Source organism: Arvicanthis niloticus, chromosome 28, assembly GCF_011762505.2.
Source record: "Arvicanthis niloticus isolate mArvNil1 chromosome 28, mArvNil1.pat.X, whole genome shotgun sequence".
Classification (NCBI taxonomy): Eukaryota; Metazoa; Chordata; class Mammalia; order Rodentia; family Muridae; genus Arvicanthis; species Arvicanthis niloticus.
Window position 1 is genome coordinate 13072066 of NC_133436.1, and position 21319 is coordinate 13093384.

Genomic DNA, 21319 nt, shown 5'->3' on the forward strand with positions numbered 1-21319 from the left:
TCTTCCTTTCCGTTGCTACCACACCAGATGATGAATTTGAGGTCATGCCTGCAGCTGCTTCCTGGGGTGGGGAGGAATGGGTGTGGGAAGCCATCTTGCCCTTGGTAGAAGATAGTGAGTCCTCGCACACACTGGCTCAGACAGTTTGCGATTCTCACTTGGGCCTGTTGGTCTTCATGACAGGAAGCCCAGTTGGATTGATGAATTCCAAAGAATCAAGTTCTCAGGACCAATAGTTCACACCTCAGCCTTGACTCCAGTGGTCTTCTGACTGGGTGACGGTCACCATTGTTCACCTGTAATTATAAAGACCATAGGCATAGGTTGTTAGTTACATTACCATCATGAGGCCCTGTGAATGGATGGTTTCCAGAGTTGCTGTTTACGTAACAGCTCTCTGGTAATAGGGGGCGACCTGTTGTGGATGGTTTATTTCCTGCACATGAAAGTACAGGTAGAAGAACACATCAGCTAGCTGCAGTTTCTCATGATTTACAAAGTTGCTCATGCAGCTCGGGTTCCCACTTGTGTGAAAATGTATTTCTAAATTTCTTATTTTTTTTTTTTTCTTCCTAGACAGCTCTTTTCTTGAGAGCAAGCATCAATTTTGAGAGCGGCAGTAAAATGGGTGTTATTGTGTCTTCTGTTTTTATCTGGCAAAAGGAAAATTAAAATTTTAGGGAGACAAGGAAATCCTGACTCTGAAATCATATAGGATAAAACCCGGTAGCTGTCCTCACTGTAGTTGGGGAAAATGACCTAAACATGACATTTCAACCTAAATGAAAAACGTCATCTGATGAATTCAGAACTGATTTGTATTTTTTCATACACCTGGAACTGTTAGCGTTATTCCTCAAGATTGGCTCAGTTTGGTGTACTCAGTGTCGCAAAATAAACCTTCAAGAAACCAGTTCTCAGGGGCTGGAGAGATGGCTCAGTGGTTAAGAGCACTGACTGCTCTTTTAGAAGTCCTGAGTTCAATTCTCAGCAACCACAAGGTGGCTTAGAACCATCTGCAATGGGATCAGATGCCCTCTTCTGGTGTGTCTGAGGACAGCTACAGTGCACTCATAAACATAAAATAAATAAATAAATAATTCTTGAAAAGAAAAAAAAAGAAAAAGAAAGGAAACCAGTTCTCTGGGCAGAGAGACTGCTTAGCAGTTAAGAGCACCTGCATGGTTCCTAGCATCTTCTTGGCTCACAAGCATCCATAACTCCAGTTTCAAGGTATCTAGCGCCCCTTTCTGGTCTCTGAGGGCACCAGGCACACATGGGATACACACAGACATCTGTGCATGCAATGCACTCACATGTATAATAAAACAAGCAAATCTGATTTTAAAAATTAACCAAGAAGAGACTGGCTTCTCAGATCTCTCTTTGTGCACCCTGTGGTACATGTTGAGAGCCCCCAGTGCAGAGGGTTCTAGAAGGCTACCTGTGGGAGTTTCCTGATGGTAGTTTCATTTTGATGCCTTCTGTAGTGGGTGACTGCTATAATCGGCTAACCCTGCTGGCACGGTGCTCCGAGCCTTTTGTTCTTTAGCTGAGAAAATAATGCTTTGCATTCCATCCCTTTATTTAATGCCATCAATAGCATACCTCAAGACCACTCTTTTGGCAGCCTGTTAATGAATGTTTTGTTAAACTTTTTCATCTTTTAAGGACTGAAGTATGTGATTTAATCTCCCTGGTGCTGAAAAATAAACTTTTGCGGCTGAGTTTACCCAAGGTCTTATTTGAAAGCTATTCTTATAGACAGGCCTTGAGCTAAAGGATTGGTAGCCTGTTGGCCCACAGCCAGCTGAGCCCGGGGTCACATTGGGAACCATAGGCAGGATTCTTGTATTTGCCATTTTCTCCTCTACAGACTGGCCAATAGGTAGATTTCAAGTCTGTGGTTTGGTTTGGTGACAGGACTAGAACCCAAGGCTTTGCCTTGTGCACGCCAGGCAAGGACTTCACTGTGGTGCATGTTCCTAGAGTCAATTTGTAGTTTTTTGTTTATAAGTAGGTGTTCACATTAGAGAATCAGTCCCACGGATCCGTGGGATAAGCTCCATTGGTTAGAAGATGCCAGAGCCTTAGGAGAAGTGTCGGCTCCACTTTCACTGTGAGCTCACTTCTGTATCTGTGTCTGCTTGGTGGTGGGAAGATGTGTCAGGAACCTTGTGATTTTTAGATAAATTTAAGCCAATTCTTCTTCTTTCTTAAAAGATTTGTTTTATTTATTTATTTCTTAGAATTGTATGTTCTACTACTATATTGACACCATCTTTATCCCTCCATGTACCCACTACAGGCCTGCCCATGTCTTCCCTACTCTGTCTTAATGACCTCTTCTTCAGTTATTGTTATTGTACACACACATCTACATCCATCCATATGTACACATGCATCCAAATACATTTATACATACATGTACACACACCTATACACACATCGATCTATACATACGCACACACATACATACACAGCCATCTATACACACACATATTTATACACACACATCCATCTATACACACACATACATACACATCCATCTATACATACACACATAAACATACACATTCATCTGTGCATACATACACGCACCCATCTGTATACACACACACACATCTGTCTGTACACAAATACACATTTATCTGTACACACATCCATCTACACACATCTATACATACACGTACACACACATACATACATATCCATCTGTACATATACACACATACATATCCAACTATACACGCATATACACACACATCTCTCTATACACAAACACACACATTCATCTATACATATATTCATATCCATCTGTACACACACACACACACACATACATACATACACATCCATCTATACACACACACACACTCATCTGTACACACATCCATCTGCATACATACACACATCCATTTATACACACACACACACACAAACATACACACATACATACCCACACACACCCTACTGAACCCCTGTAGTACTGCACGTAAGTACATGCTTTCATGGCTGGCCCTCCCTGGAAGAAACAGGTCTTCTCTCACTCTCAGCAGCCACTGGCTGCCTGTAGCTCTTCTCCTTGGGGAGCTGGGGATGGTGACATTTCCCCTGTCTGTTAGTTGTCTTGTTAGTGTCTTGTTCAGGCAGCCATAGTGTTACGATTCCTGGGTGCTGCTTCCCTGTCATGTCTAGAAGACACTATTTAGCAACAGGCATCTTGGTCCAGTAGCTTTTAACCTCTTTCTGCCACTTTTTTCTGGATTCGCCCCCCCCCCCCGCCCCCCCACTCCCCAGCCTAAGTTGTTTAGGGTTGTGTTGTAGATACATCATTTGAGGCTGGGCATCTCCCTATTGTGACCAGTTGTGCTAAATGAACTTGTTACAAAAGCTTTTCATTCTTAACACTTACTTTTTTATTATTTATTTAGCCCCACTAATTATTATTTATTTGTCTTTTTTAGGATTGCCTTGTAGTAGAAATGGAGGATAAAGTTTTAAATGTGGTAAGTCTATTTTCTAAACGTTACCGTACAACTCATTTTCCAGAGGCTACATCCTATTCATGACAGGCACTGTGGCTAATGATGTCAAGATGAACTTTGAAACACTGGCTTTGGGACTTGAATCTTAATCTAGAAGGAAGAGTAAAGGATGTTTAATGATATTCCTGCTTATGAAAATTCCTGTGCCTGTTGACTGTACTGAGGTCTCTGTTTCTGTTTGATTTTACTGTTATTGTTGTTTTGTTTAATTTTTTGTATTTTTTTTTTTCCCTTCTGGAAAATTCATCAGGGTACAATTATGCACCAGCTGCCCAGTATGCAAATCAGGGTGAGAATGATATGCGTACTTCATTGCAGAGCTACTTCAGTTAAAAAGAAAAACTTTGGCAAGAACTTTGAGATAGGGGAGGTGCATGTCCTATGACTATGTAAAGAACATTCTGGAAGGATTCATCATCACTTCCTCCTTTTGACACAATCGGCCTGTGCCCTTTTGATAAAACCCTCTTCTGGTTCAATTGAGGAATTTGGCAACGAAACTGCTATAAATATATTTTCCATAAATAGGGAAGCTGAACAAAACTGGAGGAATGTGAGAAGGTACATGTTAAGGACTCTCTCCCTTGGAAAGCGAAGTCACGCTTCGGAATTTCCGGATGCCTGTGGTCATTTGATTTTGGAAGGGTAGATGCTCTGATTGCCAGAATACATGCATACTTCTGGTGGCCTTTGTAGGACAACCCCTCCCTGTAGGTACTCTCCTGTCTTTGCAGAGTTTCAGTGTCATGACATAGTGTGACATGGTGGGGTGGGTCATTGAGGTCATGGAGCCAAAACGGAAAAACCATCAAACCGTGGAACTGAGACGTCAGAGGGGAGTCTAGGTGATCAGGGGTTCAGAGGAGATTTTAGATAGAAAACCAAAAGAAGAGTTTTATCAGTGAAAAAGGAATAGTGGACTCCGTTAAAACCACAAGCTCTCCTCTGTGAGACTCACCTTGAAGACAATGAGGTGTCAAGCCACAGGTGGAAGGAGAAGATTTAAAAACCACTCAGAGGAGACGTGGGGAGGGCGAAGAAGCACATGGAAATGTTCATTTTGTGATTAGGGAATCACAGACTGAAGCCAGGAGACCACCAGTAGTACATGGTCAGTAGAGTGGCTAAAATTCAGCACTGACAACAGCAAGTGTTGGCAATGATATGGACCAAGGCCGCTTGTTGTTTGGAGGGATGACAAATTGGAGCAATTCAGAGGACAGTTTGGCAGTTAGTTACAAAACTAAGCATTCTAACTGTATCATCTACAGGTTGCTCTGTTAAGCATTTACCCAAAGGAGTTGTAAACTTAATGTCAACAAAAAATCTGCCCTGAATTATGTTTAATGTTTATAGCAGCTTTCTTCCTAATTGCCCCAAAGTGGAGGCAGACAAGCTGTCTTTTTATAGGTAAATGGATAAACACATATGGCATATCCGTAACATGGAATATTACTCAACAATAAAAAGAAATGAGCTCTCAGATCGTGAAAAGACACAGAGAAAACTTGAATGTGTCTTGTTAATTGAAATAAACCAATAAGGAAAAGCTGCATGTTGTATAATAATTCCAGCTGGTTGGTAGTCTAGAGCAAGCAAAGCCATGGAGACAGTGGAAAGATGTGTGCTGGCCAGGAGTCCAGGGCAAGGAAGAATGGATTATTAGGTTGAGCACAGGAGAGACACTTACGACAATGAAGTTACCCAATGGAATGCTTTAATAATGGATGTAAAACGTCAAATGTTTGTCAAAACCTTGAGAGCATGCACCACAAAAGTGAATACTTCTGAAAGTTATGGGTTTAGATACTGGTTCATCGGCTGTAAAAATATGCACCATCATACAGATCGATGTTAATGGTGGGGGAAGCTACATGGAGCGAGGAAGCTGCAGACAGTGTGTTTGTTGCTTGATTTCCTTCCCAAGCCCTATAAACCTGAATTTTATTACAGACAATACAACAACAACAAAAACTGATTCAGAGTAGAATATCCTCCCCCTTGTCAATATTTAGTATCTTAAGAAAGCATGAGTGACCCGCTACATGAAGCTATCCTGCCAGTGGGTTTTCTTTCTGGTTTGTGCTTTACAGTGGTCATAAAATGCCATGCTTTTTAGAAACTGGAAGCTGTAGCAACATTCCCGCAGACCGTGGACAGAGTCCTGGTGCCAGTCCATCTTTGAGCAGAATTATCACAGCCAGTGCTGCCAGGGCCGAAGATGACACGTGAGGTGCAGTGCTCTACAAATGAGCCTGAGACACACCTGGTTAATGATTGAACTTCCTCAATTCCAGGTCAAGGTTTTAAATGGCATCTGTGACAAAACAATGCGCTCTACCACGGACCCTGTTATGAGCCAGTGTGCATGCCTGGAGGAAGTTCACTTACCGAATGTTAGACCTGGGGAAGGCCTGGTAAGCTTTCTCTTGGCTTTCTGGTACAGTATACCAGCATTTACTGAAGCATTAAACTGTGTCTTCCTGTTCTCCCTGTAGCTCTGAATAGTGGAGTGATATGATATGGTTTGATGATATGATATCATGTTATATTATATTCCATATAGTTAGGGATTTGCCACCTTAAACTTTGTTAAGAAGGTTATCTTTCAAGTGTAAAAATAAATATAATTTAAAGATTGTACCCTCCCGTCTTAACAGATTTATTTTTAGGCCTTAGCTATGCAAGGAATTATAAAAAAAAAAAAAAAAAAACATTTCCAAAAAGGAGAGAGGTGGTCTGTGGGAACAAAACATCTATTCTGGAAGTCTCTGTCAGCACTTAAAATGGGTGTGAGGAGAGGCTGGTGGAAGGAAATGACTCCTAGGAAAATTTCGAAGATTTTCCTCCATCATCATGTGAGGTATAGAATAGCAAGCTCTGGGGATGTATACAGATCCTTCTCACAGGCAGCAGGACTCCCAGGTAATTCATTTGCAGAGCTTCAGAAAGCCATGAGGCTGACGGCCCAGCTTAGAGCCCTGGAGTCCGAGAGAGCTTACAGTAGTAGGCTTTCTCATAGATAGGCCTGCTGAATGGATGACTAGATGGTGTCTGGTGCCTAGTGCTGAGCAGAGCACAGTTTGTATGAGAGGGTGGCTGTAGCTACTGTTGCTGCTGCTGCTGCAGATGGACATAAAGCAGGAGGCAGAGTCACCGATGCGTACATTGTTGCGAGGAATTTTAAGGCAGTCTCTTAAATAGGAAAGAAAAAAAAATCCTTGTCAACAAGCCTAAATTCTCAGTGGTTAGAGTACACCTTGTTACTTGGCTTTCATAGTCAAGGATGGATTAGCATAGCTTAAGTCTAAACCGGGAGGAATTCCAGGATGTGAGTTTGTAGCCAAGGATCGAATCAGATCTTGCCCTGAGTGGGATGAGATGGAATTGTCCTTTCCGACCATAGTGCTGTCCCAGTGATGGCTGGGGGAGGGATGTACAGATCTGTGGGCGGAAGCACGCTGAGTACAGATGGAAGGCCTTGGGAGGAATAGCGGAACATTGAGGAATGTAGCTTACGGAGCAAGACACGTTCAGTAAAAATGCCGGATAAAACAGTCTGCCCCCCCCTTCTGCTTCCTCTCATCTCGCAATGGTTTAATTCGAGCATTTATATCTGTGCTGTCGAACTATAGAGATATTTGTCTGGTAACACAGTATATTTATTGTCTGAGTTTGCCTAAAGGTGTCTCTCGGGAAAGCATATTCTCCCATCCTCCAGCTTTCCCTAGCACAGAGCACTGCCAGTTATGGATCTGCTCTCCCTGTAGTCCTGGTTCACACGCTTCATCCGAAAGCCCCTCTGCATTACAATAGGCTCTAATAAGTTGTCCCATGAGTACCACTGATACCAGATGGAACCAACTGCATTGTTTTCTCTGGGAAAAAGCGATGGTCAGAGAAGAATAGCCCTTGTTTGTATGCCTTGGCTCCCTGAGCAGATCTGAGAAAATTTCTCCATCCTAGAGTTGTGGCAGAATCCTGTGTGCTTAGCGTGCACATTATAATATCAAAGAGTCACCTATCTGCCTATCTGATCTCACGACTGGTATTCAATTGTTCAGTGCTCTCTCTCCCTCCCTCCCTCCCCTCTTTGGGTTGAGATTCCTGGTGTTCTGGAAGCCTTTAAAAGTGCACAGTGTTCAGTGTTTTGAAAGTTCATGTCTCACCGCAGCTCCCCATGAAAGTTGGTGTAAAGAGGTCCTATGTTGCTATTTCTCTCCAGGGCATGTACATCAAGTCAACCTATGACGGACTGCATGTGATTACCGGAACCACAGAAAATGTAAGTGTGCATCCATGAGGCGTACAAGCCCTGTGTGTTTGACGCGTTTGACACCGCTCTGAGCTTTGGGGTTAAGTGTGTGCATGATGTTATCGTGATGTTATCTGGTGTGAGAGCTGATGGTGGCTGGTTATGTTTATCCCATCAGCTGATTGGCTGCTACTTCTCTTACCAGCTGTTGTCAGTTTATTATCTAAATTGCCTTTTATTGCTGTGGTTCATGGCCATGTCAAGTTTCTTTCCTTTTTTTTTTTTTTTCCCTCTACTCTTGTGCTAATTATTCCTTTTGCACCATAGAGGTGTGAACCCAAAAGTATAAAAATAACGATCTCTTTGTTGTTGTGAGTCACTCACAGAAGAACTGGGGTTAGTGGCCAGTGTGTGCAGTGTATGTTTCTGTACATGTTTGCGTGTGTATACGATCACGTGTATGGGTGTGCATCTGTGTGGAGGGAGACGTCAGCACTGAGTGTTTTCCTCAGTTGCTCTCAACCTTATCTCTTGAGCAGATGTTTTTTTGAACCTGGAACTCACTGATTGGCTAGACTGGCTGGTCGGCAAGGCCAGGGATTTCTCCTGTTTCTGCCTCTGTAGCTCCGGGGTCATAGGAGTGTGCCACCATGCCTAGTTTTTTACCTGGATGCTGGGGATCTGAAGTTAGGTCCCAGGTGTGCAGAGCAAGCATGTTACCCACTGAGCTTTCTCTCCAACCCGGGGCTTACTCATATCCTCTCAAACACTGTGAATTTGGAAAAAACCAAAACCAAAACAAAAAAAAACAAAGCAGAGCTAGGTGAATGTATTTTTCTTGCAACCTGAACTCTTGGTTGGGGACATTGGCATGAAACAGGAACATCTCAACAACGTCCCTCTGCTGTGTAAAAGAAGCATGTGTCTGGGGCAGGAGGCTTTTTGATCAAGGGAGGAGGACATAATTCCAAACTATACAGAGAAGTTTGTCAGGTTTTTTTTCAGTCTGCTCGAAGAGGTGAAAATGTGTGTCTAATATTGTTTCATATTAGTCCTTTGGACCAAGTGTGATGGGAGCTTTGATGAATGCTTGTTACGAGCTCTCAAGTTTTACAGTGAGAAAATGACATTGCTTGAGTAATCCTAAATCAGTCTTGTAGTCCTGACAGACAAATGAGTGGGAGATGGTGTGCCTTTGCGTATTCCCTGCTGGAAATAAATTTTAAATTAATTAGTTAATTAATTAAATTATTTGGTGTATGTATTTTGTGTATGCCTACAAGAGTTTATATGCACCACAAGGGTCCAGGTGCCAACAGACGCCAGAGGGAGTCAAATACCTTGGGACTGGACTTGTAAGTGGTTGTGAGCCGCCTGCTGTGGTTGCTGGGAACCAAACCTGAGTCCACTGCAAGGATAGTAAGTGTTCATAACTGCTGGGCCATCTCCCTAGCCTTCACTAGGAATTTCTGTACCATTTCACCCCATAAATAATAATGGTATAGGAGTCTTTAAAAGATTTTTGTCTGGGCATACTTTCAAAGGAACAAACATAATCCTTTATATAATTCATCCTCACTTCTTACTGATGTACTCCCCCACAGTCATGACAAGAGCCGACTCAGGTCCTGCTTTATGCACTGTTACAGGTTTGGAGAGATTCAGAAGGATGCTAACCATTTCAGTCTAAAGGATGAAGCTGCAAAGTCTTCTTTTTGTTGTTGGTTTTTTTTTTTTTTTTTTTTAGACAGGGTTTCTCTGTGTAGCCCTGGCTGGCCTGGAACTCACTCTGTAGACCAGGCTGGCCTCAAACTCAGAAATCTGCCTGCCTCTGCCTCCCAAGTGCTGGGATTAAAGGCGTGCGCTACCACCACCCGGCCAAAGCTTAAAGTCTTGACCAGACCTTGGGCAGTTTCGGACTCTCCCAGATCTTGAAGCCCCATGACTCTTTGATAAATGTGTAGTGTGCTTGGGCGCTGCTGCCGGAAGCCACGGCTGCTCTCCCCTTAAAGATGAGAGGTAAATGGGAGACTAAGCAGTTCTGCCTTCGAATCAAATGAAATGTCAGATATGAATAATGATATTTCCTCTCCAAATTCCTACGAGAATCATAAACCTGGGTGGCAGACCTATGGTTTATCTGCAAACAGGCTGTTCCGGTGTCCACATTCAGAACTGAATAGAGACCACCACCATGTTAAAGATGAAGAAAAATGAAAAAAAAAAAAAAAAAGCTCATTTTATTCCATTTGGCAGCCCATTTAAATATTACCAATTACATTAGTTTACAGCATGCATTTACTGAGGGCCTGGAATGTGCTAGACCCCTGGCTAAGCCTTGTAGCTGAGAAATAGCTATGATTTTACTCCTCAAGGGTGTGCTCAGGGTGCTTGACGGTGATCCGTGGGTAGCTCCAGGCAGCTCTTCAAGTGTCAGTGGAGGTAATTATAATTTCCCTTCCAGTCTTTGGATGAAGGCGAGAGTGGTGGTCAGAGATCATCTGCTGCCTTTCCACTTCCACTTCCTCCCATCCTGCACTCCAGGCTGACAGAAAGCCAGCAGGCCCTTCTTAGCGGAGCACTGCATGTTCTTAGAGTGACCTGAGCAGTCAGGGTCAAGCAGATCAATCTGTGGTGTTCTCTATCTGACATCTTTTTTTGATGTAGTGATCTTATTCCAGAGCCTGAACAGCCCCCTCTGTTCCCCAGCCTCCTCCCTTAGAAGAGATGGGAACTGGTTGTACTTCAGGAGAATGGGGCCATTGTCCTTCAGGCCACCACCTTTCTGAGGGCACACCACAACAGGCATCGCTGTTCTGTAGTCCGACTCGTGGTGAAGATAGGCGAGCGCTTCCGACTTGGGGGAAATTTTGGTATTGGGCTCTCTCTTTCTCAGTGCTCTGCCAAACACAGTCCTGAATCACTTGATGGAACAGTAGAGAAACGCAGGCACGAGCATCCTTCAGAAGGGAGGTCAGGTGAGGACAGTAGTTCATGTGTTTTAAGATTGTGCCTATTATCAAGGACACCTAGGCCATCTCTTACAAAAAGATGCTTGCCCCAAATGAATCCTCGGCTCATCAGGGTTAAGTGGATGGTGCTGATGAGAGTGTCCACACACTGGTGCAGAAAGGGGCACTCATTGTGTAAAAAAGGAAGAGGCTCTGGGCTAGTGTCTTTCTTCCTCCCTGTTGAGCTGTTGCTAGTCTTGGGTGAGGCTCTGCTTGTTCTTATGGCAACGGAAGAGATGTTTTTGAAAATACCGAGCATGGTTACCTGAGCTTTCAGCTGACGAACCAGAGGCAGCGTTTCCGCAGTTGAACACCGCCTGCTAATTTCTTGTTGAGCCTGTCACAGCGGCCGAGTGAGAAAAATCCAGCAAGTGTGTTTTGAGTCTGGTTGCCTGCCCTCATGTTCAAAGGTGCTATTTCGCTCTCAGATACCTGTAAATTAAAGCGTCACCCACTCATATAGTTACACAATTAATTACTGTGACCTAGATAATGTTTAATTAGAAACCAAAGGTTTATCTTTTTTTTCCGCTTCACTGTGTGATATGTCTTAGAAAGAGTTTTCGTTCACTTAGTGAACAAGAATGCTCTTGGCACCACGTTTGACAAGTGGTTTATATCCGTGATGGGCTTGGGCTTTTTGTTGTTGTTAAGCAATAGCTTTCAGAAGGCACAAAGCATACTTTTAAAAAAGAGATTTATTTTATGTGCATTGGCGTCTTGCCTGCCTGTATGTCTGTGTGAAGGTGCCAGTTTCTTTGGAACTAGAGTTACAGACAGTTGGGAGATACCATGTAGGTGCTGGGACTTGAACATAGGTCCTCTGGAAGAGCACCCAGTGCTCCTAACTACAGAGACATCTCTCTGGCCCCACATTTTTCTCTTTTTAAAAATCTTGCTGCGTGTATGATGTGTATATGATGCATATTATGTGTGTATATGATGTATGTGTCAGTGTATGTTGATTTGTGTATATATACCAGTGTGATTGTGGATATATGTGTGTATATTCCTGTGGGTGTGCATATGCCACAGTGTTTATGTGTGTGTCTGTGTGTGTGGTGGTCAGAGAACAACCTTGGGTTTGACTTCAACCTTGAGCCAGGCTCTGTTGTTTGTCACTGAGTATTCAGGTTAGTTGGCCTGGGAACGTCCAGATTACACACACACACACACACACACACACACACACACACACACTGTCCAGCCTTACCGAGCAACTTAAGCCCCATTCCTGCTTAGCCATCTTCCCAACCTTTGATTTTTTTCTTACTAAAGCTGTACCCATTTTGAATATAACTTAATGATGAATTTTTTTTTTAAAGAAATAACATTTCTGTTGCTGTTGACTTCTCATTTTAATAGCATCATGGTGATATGTAAAACAAGATAGGAAAAAGATTTATGTTTATAAGGAGAATTGCAATGATCTTTACACACGAAATGGCTCACCGACTTTTGCAAGGTGAATGTTGATGGGGAGATGTGTAAGGTTTTCTAGCTACTTATTTATTTATTATTTTTAGGTGAACGCGTGCCTTTTATCAGCTGTTTCAACAGTATACCCGCACACTTTGTATTTTAGACAAGCTCAGGTGTTAACGGAGAGGTTATCCACTGTAACCAACCTCATAATAGATTACACAAGATTCACACGCCACAGCCCATGGACTACTGTAATACATTGTTTTTATTTTATCTTGAGGAAGCTTTATTTCTGTTGCTAGTTCTTCTACAGAAGAAAGAACTAAAGGTGGAGAGGGCTAAACACCTAAGCCAGGTCTCTTTGTTTCTGTGCAGTCTCCTGCAGACAGATCTCAGAAGATTCATGCTGGCGACGAGGTCATCCAAGTCAATCGGCAGACGGTGGTGAGTTCGCTTATTGGGATATAATTTTCCCGCCAGAAAATTGGTTTCCCTTCAGAAAATTTAATTACCTTTATATTTTAAAATATGTGTGTGCGCGTGTACGTGTGTGCACATATATGTGCAGATGTGTGTCAGAATAGGGCATCAGACATCCTAGAGCTGTACTTACAGGCAGTTGTGAATTACCCAACATGGTTATTGGGACTCGAACTCCCTGTCCTCTGCAAGAGCAGCTAATGCTCTTAATGGCTGATCTGTCTCTATGACCTCTATATTAAAAAAATTACAGTTTGTACCCTGTATTCTCACTGTTTAAAGCAGTGCTAAGCTGAACACGCTTGCATTTACCTATTTGCTCATAACTTGAATTTCCTTGAGATAAGTTCACTGGTTAGATTTTCATGGCTCATGACCCCACCTCCTTTTCCCTCTTTCAAGGTTGGGTGGCAGTTGAAAAATCTGGTGAAAAAGTTGAGAGAGAATCCCACGGGCGTGCTGCTGCTGCTGAAGAAGAGGCCCACAGGCTCGTTCAGCTTCACTCCGGCCCCACTGAAGAACCTGCGCTGGAAACCGCCCCTCGTGCAGGTGACTGACCATCGTAGACCTTCATCTAGAGTGGATTGTGGCCAAGGTCTTAAAAAAAAAAAAAAGGATTAAAATGGAAGGTGATTGGTTTTAGGAGCTGGTTTGCCAGTCATTACTCCCCAGTCCTGCTTGTGTGAAAACATACACTCCAGGTCTTTGCTGAACAGTGTGGTAGCCACACGCCATATGTGACTCTTTAAATAATTAAAAGGCCAGTTTGGTACCTCCATCTCACCAGCCATGTGCCAGGTGCTGCCACCCATGGGCGGCACAGGCAGAAAGCTTGTCTAATGTCTTGTCACTTACTTTCAACAAAGTTCTGTGGCTTTTCCTGGGGAGACACGAACAAGTGTCCATTTGTCCCAGGTAGGGTTTCTGCGGCCAACCAATGAAATAATTTTTCATCCAAGTCGAGCTGAGTGAGACAGTCGGTTTACTGGGGCTACTTACAGGAGCATGTGACTCAGAGGCTGCTCCATCACTGAAAAAGCCCGCCCCAGCATGAGTGACATCTCACCAGAGCTGCATCCTTAGCATCCCTGGTGTGACTGGCGAGCAGTCTCATCCGTCCTGCTTGTGTCTCTTCTCCCCAGCAACCGTTACTACCTGTGTAATGTTGGGAGACATTCTTGTAACTTTCAAGAGTATCCCCACCTCTGTGTGTTTTGTTGACTGACTCTTAGGAACCCCCCTTCTTGTAGGAGGAATGTTTCAGCTGTGGGGCGGTAGCAGCTGGCACATAGTGCAGGACACACAGCTTGAACCTGATGGTGGCCCTCCCATGATGCTTAGCATGCTTTTAGCAGCACCTGGCTGAGGGTCAGGTGTGGTTAGAGATTTGAGCTCAGGTGGTGGGCAGCGGCTGTACCCTGTTGCTGAGGCACAGTTCAGAACCACCAGCCCATGGTGGGCCAAGGCAAACCAACAGCAGGTGAGTTTCATTACTTAAAGCCTCTGTAAGCATAACCTGCCTTTATTGTCTCAACTGAGGCTAAGGAGCCCAGAGGCATCTCTCCACCCTCAGCAAACCCTTGTTAGCCTCTGTTTCTTCTCAGTGACACTTTAAACCTTTGGTTTTGTGTTTAGAAAAGGTCCTTAAGCTAAATGTGGTGGTGCATGCCCTTAATACCTTAACAGGTGTATCCCTGTGAATTCATGGCCAGCCTGGGCTACAAAGTAAATTTCAGGTTAGCCAGGCCTACAAAGTGAGACCTTGTCTCTAAAACGTTCTAAAATCTTAGATCTCACTTTGTATTGTAGAGCTGTCTGTGATTTTTTTTTTCATTTCGCATCTTGATGTGAAAGGTGCAGGACTTCCCAGCTGTCATCTGAGCGCTTTGTGACACTCAGTGCTGCAGTTGTATCTGCAGGTGTAGATGCCAGAACTCAGCAGCCAGAGCATGTGGGACACGGTGACTGAGTCACCTAGGTGCTAAGAGGAAAGAGAGGTAGCTCAGCAAGTAAGAGCACTGACTGTTCTTCCAGAGGACTCAGGCTCCATCCCCAGTACCCACACCGCAGCTCACAGTTCCATAACTCCAGTTCAGGGGATCTGACACTTTTCCGGCCTTCAGTCACTGTACCCATATGGTGCACAGACACACATGCAGAAAAACAGTCATAGGCATAAAATCAAATGTGAAAAGAATGAGTTGACATGTAAACTACATACACAATGCAGCATTTTAAGATCTGCTTGTATTGTGGTGAAAATATTTTAGTCTTCTCTCTCACAGTTTTCAAGTATACATGTGTTAGCTGCTATCATCCTGAAGCCAGACACTAGAGAGCCATGAGAAAGAATGTGGTAGGGACTGCATGGGTGAAGTCCCTCTTGCTGATGGGGTCTGGCGCCTTCAGCTGGGACATAGGTGGCATTTATACGGGCAGATGAGGATGGGTCTCACTCTTTAAACCCACCCCCCACCCCCCAGCATGGGTGCATGGCCTGCAGGTGGAAGTTGTCTTAGATCAGTTCTCAGAAGCAGAATTGTGATTTCTACCCTGTGAGCTTTAAAGGTAGATGTTCCAAGGGAAGGGGGAAGGCACATGAAGAAAGCACAGGTCCATCTGTGGTTGCTGTACAGAACAGAGGGTCCTGTGGAATTGGGTGGCTGCAGGCTGGCTGGCCCCTCTTAGGAGACGTAGCCTTGTCTGCTGAGAGCCATTCTCTACAGAACGGATGGCTCTGGACTTTTGGCTCTGAAGATTGAGCTCTCAGTATGGGGCCCCCCAATTTGCCTTCACAGTCACCTCAAACTCTCCGGAGCGGAAGATGGTAGGTAAAGTTGAGCTAGTGTAACAGCAGAGATAGGGTACCAGGCTAGAGGGCGTGGACTTCACCCTCAGGTGGCAGGTTAACACCTAGTTTTATATTCTTATCTGTGTTATGTTGCTATGGTTGCCATAACAAAGATCTATCGGTGGAGTGGTTGGGGTTCAAGGTCAGGGTATCTACAGGGTTGGGCCCTGCTGACGCCTGACTCTCTGGCTTGGAAATAGCCACCTTTTCTCTATTTGTCTTCCCATGGTCCTCCCTCAGTGGACATTGGATTGAGTGCATCCTAATGTCTGTGAGTACACTGTTGCCCTCTTCAGACACACCAGAAGGCATCAGATTCCTCACAGATGGTTGTGAGCCACCATGTGGTTGCTGGGAATTGAACACAGGACCTCTGGAAAAGCAGTCAGTCTTCTTAACTGCTGAGCCATCTCTCCAGCCCACTCATCCTTTGACTTTTGGAAATAAACTTTGGAAGGTGTACACATCCATTTTTTTTTCTCTCTTTGTGCCTGGGGAGACATGGAAGCACACTTAATTTTGTGTCCTACCCAGGGAAGATGTAGAAAGCCACCGTTGGCTTCAGCCACCAAGTGCTCTTGCTGTGTGCCAGGCGGTTTTCAGAACCTAAACACGGGCAGACGGGAACGTAGGCTCACTCAGCCTGATCCTGGGCATTTCCCGCTTCAGTCTTCAGTATTGATTATGCCTGGCCGCTCAACACTTCAGGGATGGGGGGGGGGGTGTCATCTCCTCCTTCTCAATACCTTTAGTGTGTTCTTTCCCATGAGAGATGGCCACCATTCCGTTTTTTAAGGCTGCATCCTGACAGATGAGGGTTTTCCTAAACAAAAGTCATCCTTGATGTTGGAACTTGGGGGAGCTGGGGATGTTTTACAGGAGCGTGCTGGAGGATCTGGATTTTGGCCCTGTGTTTTCACATACTGATTTATTGGATATCGATGAATTCCATATTGAACTGAGCTAAGGGCTCAGGTTGGGAGATCATCCTAGAAGATAGACAGGGCCCATGCCTCTGTGCCTTTGTATCCCTTCTGAGTGGAGCTGTCACTTTGACTCTCTCTCTTTCTTTAACTTCCCTTGCATCCATCGAAGCCTGAGGTCAAAAGGAAGCACTTCCTTCCCTCACAGAGTCTATTACCTTCCTCAGTGGTTCCCATACAAACTGTGGGGACCCGGCTGGGCCGTTAGCTGGAGCTGGTTGGTCAGTGTCATGGTTAATTGTAGAGGAAACAAGGTAGAAGGTCCCATAGGGGATTTTAGAGTGTAAGTCCTTTCTGCATGTGCCAAAATCCCAGCATGGGTCACCATGAAGTCTTACCACTCTGAGGAGCCGCTGGCAGTTGATGGCTGCTGGGAGTGGGGAGTCATTTTTCTTCATGGATGTGGGCCCTGACAGGCTAGCCATGCTGCAGCAGATGGCCCTGCACCCATTCACATTCAGCCAGTACTCGGTGGCCATAAAGTCAGAGGCCTGCTGATGGGGAGGGAGAGGGAATGAGAGAACAAGCAATTTGAGAGGAAAAGAGGGGGATTGGGCGTGGAATGGATCCAAACACGGTCACGTATGAATATTAAATATTTAATAAAAATGTAAGTCCCTTGAGGTCAGTAACGTAATTAAAGTAAGGACTTAACTGTTAAAAGTTAATTTATACACAAGTGCTTGTACTGTGGGCACCCATTGCTAAATTCAACCGAGTTGCATATTTACTGTGGGGCAAGCATGTCACATGCCCTTCCTATGTGTTATCTCGGTTACCACGGCTGCCCAGCTGGGTGACGATCTTGTTCCCATAGATTTTCATTCTATAGATAAGGCACAGAATTTGAGCGAGCTGTCTCAGCAACATGCAGCTAATCCGAAGGCTAGCCAGGAAGGATCGCACCACAGCCCCAGGGCCACACTCCGAATCAGTGGGGACAATGGTGCATACTTTTCTAAGCCTGTAGAATGTCAGTTTTACAGAGGAGGAAACTGAGCCACGGGTTTTTAGGTGGTTTTCCTAAAGCTAGAGTTAAAACCTTGTGGCTTCTAAGTCCTCTGTGAGCTGACTGGTTAGTGGAAACACAGACACTGAGCGCTGTTAGTGCTCGTGAGTGTGTGGGTGAGCTAGGCGTCTGCTTGCACTCAGGCCTTGCTCTGTGTGGAGTGGGGAGAAAAGTACATCAAGAATTATCTCCATGTTGACCTCTGCTTTTTCACTCTGTGTGTGGCTTTCTCATTGCAGACCTCACCCCCGCCCACCACAACCCAGTCCCCAGAGAGCACCATGGATGCCTCCCTGAAGAAGGAGAAGCCAGCCATCCTGGACCTATATATTCCTCCCCCTCCTGCTGTTCCCTACTCTCCCCGGTATGTTAGCCGCCATTTCATGGAGTGGACTGCTAGCCACTGCACGGGTAGATGTTGGACCAGGACTGAGTGGGACTTGAAACTTATACATTTGGTGGTGAGGTGCCCTTTAAGAAAAGAACGCCAACGTAGCTCACTTGTGAAAAGGTCACAGAAGCCTATGCTTTGGGGCCTTGGATGGGGCTGCCTGGGGATCCCTGTGGTTTAAGTTTTCTCAGCTACATGATAAGTTCATACGTAGAGAAGACACTAAAAGTATTTGCGTGAGAGACATTAAAATTGTATCCCGATTTTCCCAAGAAAGATTAACATATGTGCACATTACAAACACAACATGTTATCTATAGACGTAAAAACACATTCACGCATATATATGTATACACACATATATAGATGCACAGACACATCATATACACATACACAGAGACACACATACATACATCCACACATACGCATACAGACACAAAATACACGCGCACAAACGTATATACTTATATATACAAACAAACTCAGACACAAACACACACACATACATATATATATATACACAGATACACACCATGGCTGAAAAATTGTGAGGTGTTATGAATTGAAATGTGAGCAAGGCACGTGTGTGCTTGTGTTATCAATTCCTGGTTTGTGTCTTACCTGGGATGTGATGTAACAGAGTGGTCACAGGGAGGACAGTAGTGATTGAGGCATGTGCTCCAGGCTAGCTAATAAGGGTTCACATACGGACATATGCTGGTTCACTAGATGTTGCTTCTATTCAGAATATACTTGAGCAAGGGACCAGGTTACCCCTTGGCAAAAATAGACTTGGTCTTGCCTCCGGTACCGCCAGAGTCTCACTCAGCTGGTCAGACACAACCAAGAAGAGCGCCTTGTATGTCACAGGGCAGAGTTGGAGCAGCAGTTGGAGTGAATGTGCCTTGCTCATTTGTCTGTGCCAATCAGAGGCTTTGCTAATGTTTCTTGCCTGGGGATAGAGAAGCTGCCCCGTGGTTTCCCTCAGCTTACCCAGAGCGCATGACAGCATGGAGAGATGTACCTCTTGTGTAGCCATCAGAGGCATCTGGTAACAAGTGGGCCTCATCCCTGATTCACAAGGGTCCTAAGGCACAGATTCAGAGGGGGTTAAAGCTGTAGGGGATGTGGTCACTTTATGTGGGGACCCTAGAACCTTACAGGCCAAGGTGTGGGTCATTGTGTCAGGATCTGTAGGGCTGGAGCCTCCAACCCCTAGCGTTCTCTGGGTTTCAATGAGAGTGTCATTGAGTGTGTACTGAAAAGAAAGGTGTTAGGTCCATAGGAAGGAAGGGAGCTGGGACTTTAAAGTCCCTCTGGGGGAGACATGTGGTTGTATGTTTATCACATAGGCCACAAATGAACACCTTCTCTGAGGGATTAGATAAACAAGTCAGAAGTCACGGAAGCTTGTGAGCTGAGAAGGTTATAGGGTGAGTTGAACTGTAGAAGGCAGATTCTGAGAAGCTGAGGGTATGTGGATAGCAGGCCCTCCTGGGGATGCCTCTCGCAGGCTTCACTGCCTGCCTTGGTCTGTAGTCTGCTCCATTGGCTTCCACTGATTACCTCACAATAATTGTTCACCTGGTAAACTTGGGCTCAGTAAAAACCGAGTTCCACTGTATATTGAAATTTAAGTAGGATTAGGATGGCGTTGCTGATCTGACTTAGCTTTTTACTGAGGTTCAAAAGTAATCCTTCTCCTCTGGTTTCCGGGACGCACCCTTTATAGTGTTGAAAGAATCTTCAAAACTAACGACTTCCATACACGTCAGGAGTCTCCTTGCTGGATTCAGTGATCCTACTCAGTGAGAAAACAGTGCTGAAGCCCCCACCTCAGCTGCAGACTCTTGTTGTGATGGGAAATTGACCTGGAGTGCAGAATGTGGAGAAAACGAGAGCTGTGTTTTCAGGGTGTGTTTGTTCTTTGTAGACATACATGACAATGACAAGAAAGTCGTGTTTGCTTGGACTTAACAGGTTCATGGCATTTGTTCTTCAGCAGGGGCATCTGCACGTACTTGAAGGGGTGACTTATAAAGTAATGCTTCTTCAAGTGGGAAGGAGACATGTGCCCACGGTAGCTGGGCTGCTCTGTGAACCCCCTGATCACCACACACTGTCTTCCAGGGATGAGAACATGAGTTTCGGCTACGGGGGACACAGTAAGAGTAAACAGTCATTGCCTGGGCGCAAGGGTTCTGAGTCCCCGAACTCCTTCCTGGACCAGGAGAGCCAAAGACGCAGATTCACCATTGCAGATTCCGATCAGCTGCCCGGGTATTCTTTGGGAACCAATATTCTGCCTGCAAAGATGAGAGGGAAGACACCGTCCTATGGCAAGTTCTCCAGCACGCGTCATGCCCTGCTGGCTCTTCTTCTTCCCTGCCCCTTCTTTATCTCTGGGGCTCTGGCATGAACTTGGCAGTCTCTGAAGGTGATCTGAGGGAAGCATAAGCCTCAAAGAAATTCCAAGTATGAGCCCCTTATTCATCTGGCTAAAGCTAAGCCTTGTTGAGCCGTTGCTCTGCCCAGCAGCAGAGCCCAGCTGGGTGAGCTCACGTTATAGTTTTAACTTTGGCATTGAAGACTCAGAGATTCAGCTGCAGCATGCCTCTATCCTGATTGCTTCCAGTGTCAATGTGGAACTTTAAAATTTGTCACTGCTTGTCACTTCTATTTAAGTGGGCACATGGCTATGTATATGTATGTATGCGATGTGATATATATATATATAACATATATGTGTGATATATATACATATATGTGTGTATATACATATACATATACATATATATGTGTGTGTGTATATATATATATACACATATATGTGTATATATATGTATATGTGTGTGTGTATATATATACACACACACACACAGTTTAGAGCTAGTCTATAAGTGAAGGGAGGGACTGTCTAAAGTTGATAATGTCACTCATCTTGCTTCACTGTCTGGTTTCTAAAGGCAAACCCCGGCCTCTGTCCATGCCTGCAGATGGGAACTGGATGGGGATCGTGGACCCTTTTGCTAAACCTCGAGGTCACGGGAGGAAAGGTATGTCTCATCTGAGCAAACCAAAAGTGGTGAATGGTGCTTGTAGACCCAGGCCACCCTGTGCTTTATTCCCAGAGGTAATATTCCTGACTGGCGACCCCACTTAGCCCTTCAGCCTGCTGAAGGGTCTTGTAATACTGCTTGTTTCTAGAATGGAAAAGTACCTTCCTTTTTAGCAGTTGTGAATTGAGTCAGCATCCTGGCTTTTTTAAAAGGCTCTGGACACAAAGGATCCACTTTTTACACAAAACATTTATTAAACATCCTTAATTACATGCCCTTTTTAAAACTGAATATTTAATGAACAAAT

The 21319-nt window shown here is 44.6% G+C and overlaps 1 protein-coding gene across 1 annotated transcript in view; it reads left to right on the top strand.

The window, feature by feature from the left end:
• Cnksr3 (CNKSR family member 3) overlaps positions 1 to 21319 on the top strand; it is a 95041-nt gene that overhangs the window by 66776 nt on the left and 6946 nt on the right. The window contains exons 5-12 of the mRNA XM_076926733.1: positions 3468 to 3509; positions 5846 to 5965; positions 7774 to 7833; positions 12615 to 12683; positions 13122 to 13268; positions 17802 to 17926; positions 20084 to 20292; positions 20920 to 21009. Of these exons, the coding sequence (XP_076782848.1) occupies positions 3468 to 3509; positions 5846 to 5965; positions 7774 to 7833; positions 12615 to 12683; positions 13122 to 13268; positions 17802 to 17926; positions 20084 to 20292; positions 20920 to 21009 (862 nt within the window). The remainder of the gene's footprint in view (positions 1 to 3467; positions 3510 to 5845; positions 5966 to 7773; positions 7834 to 12614; positions 12684 to 13121; positions 13269 to 17801; positions 17927 to 20083; positions 20293 to 20919; positions 21010 to 21319) is intronic.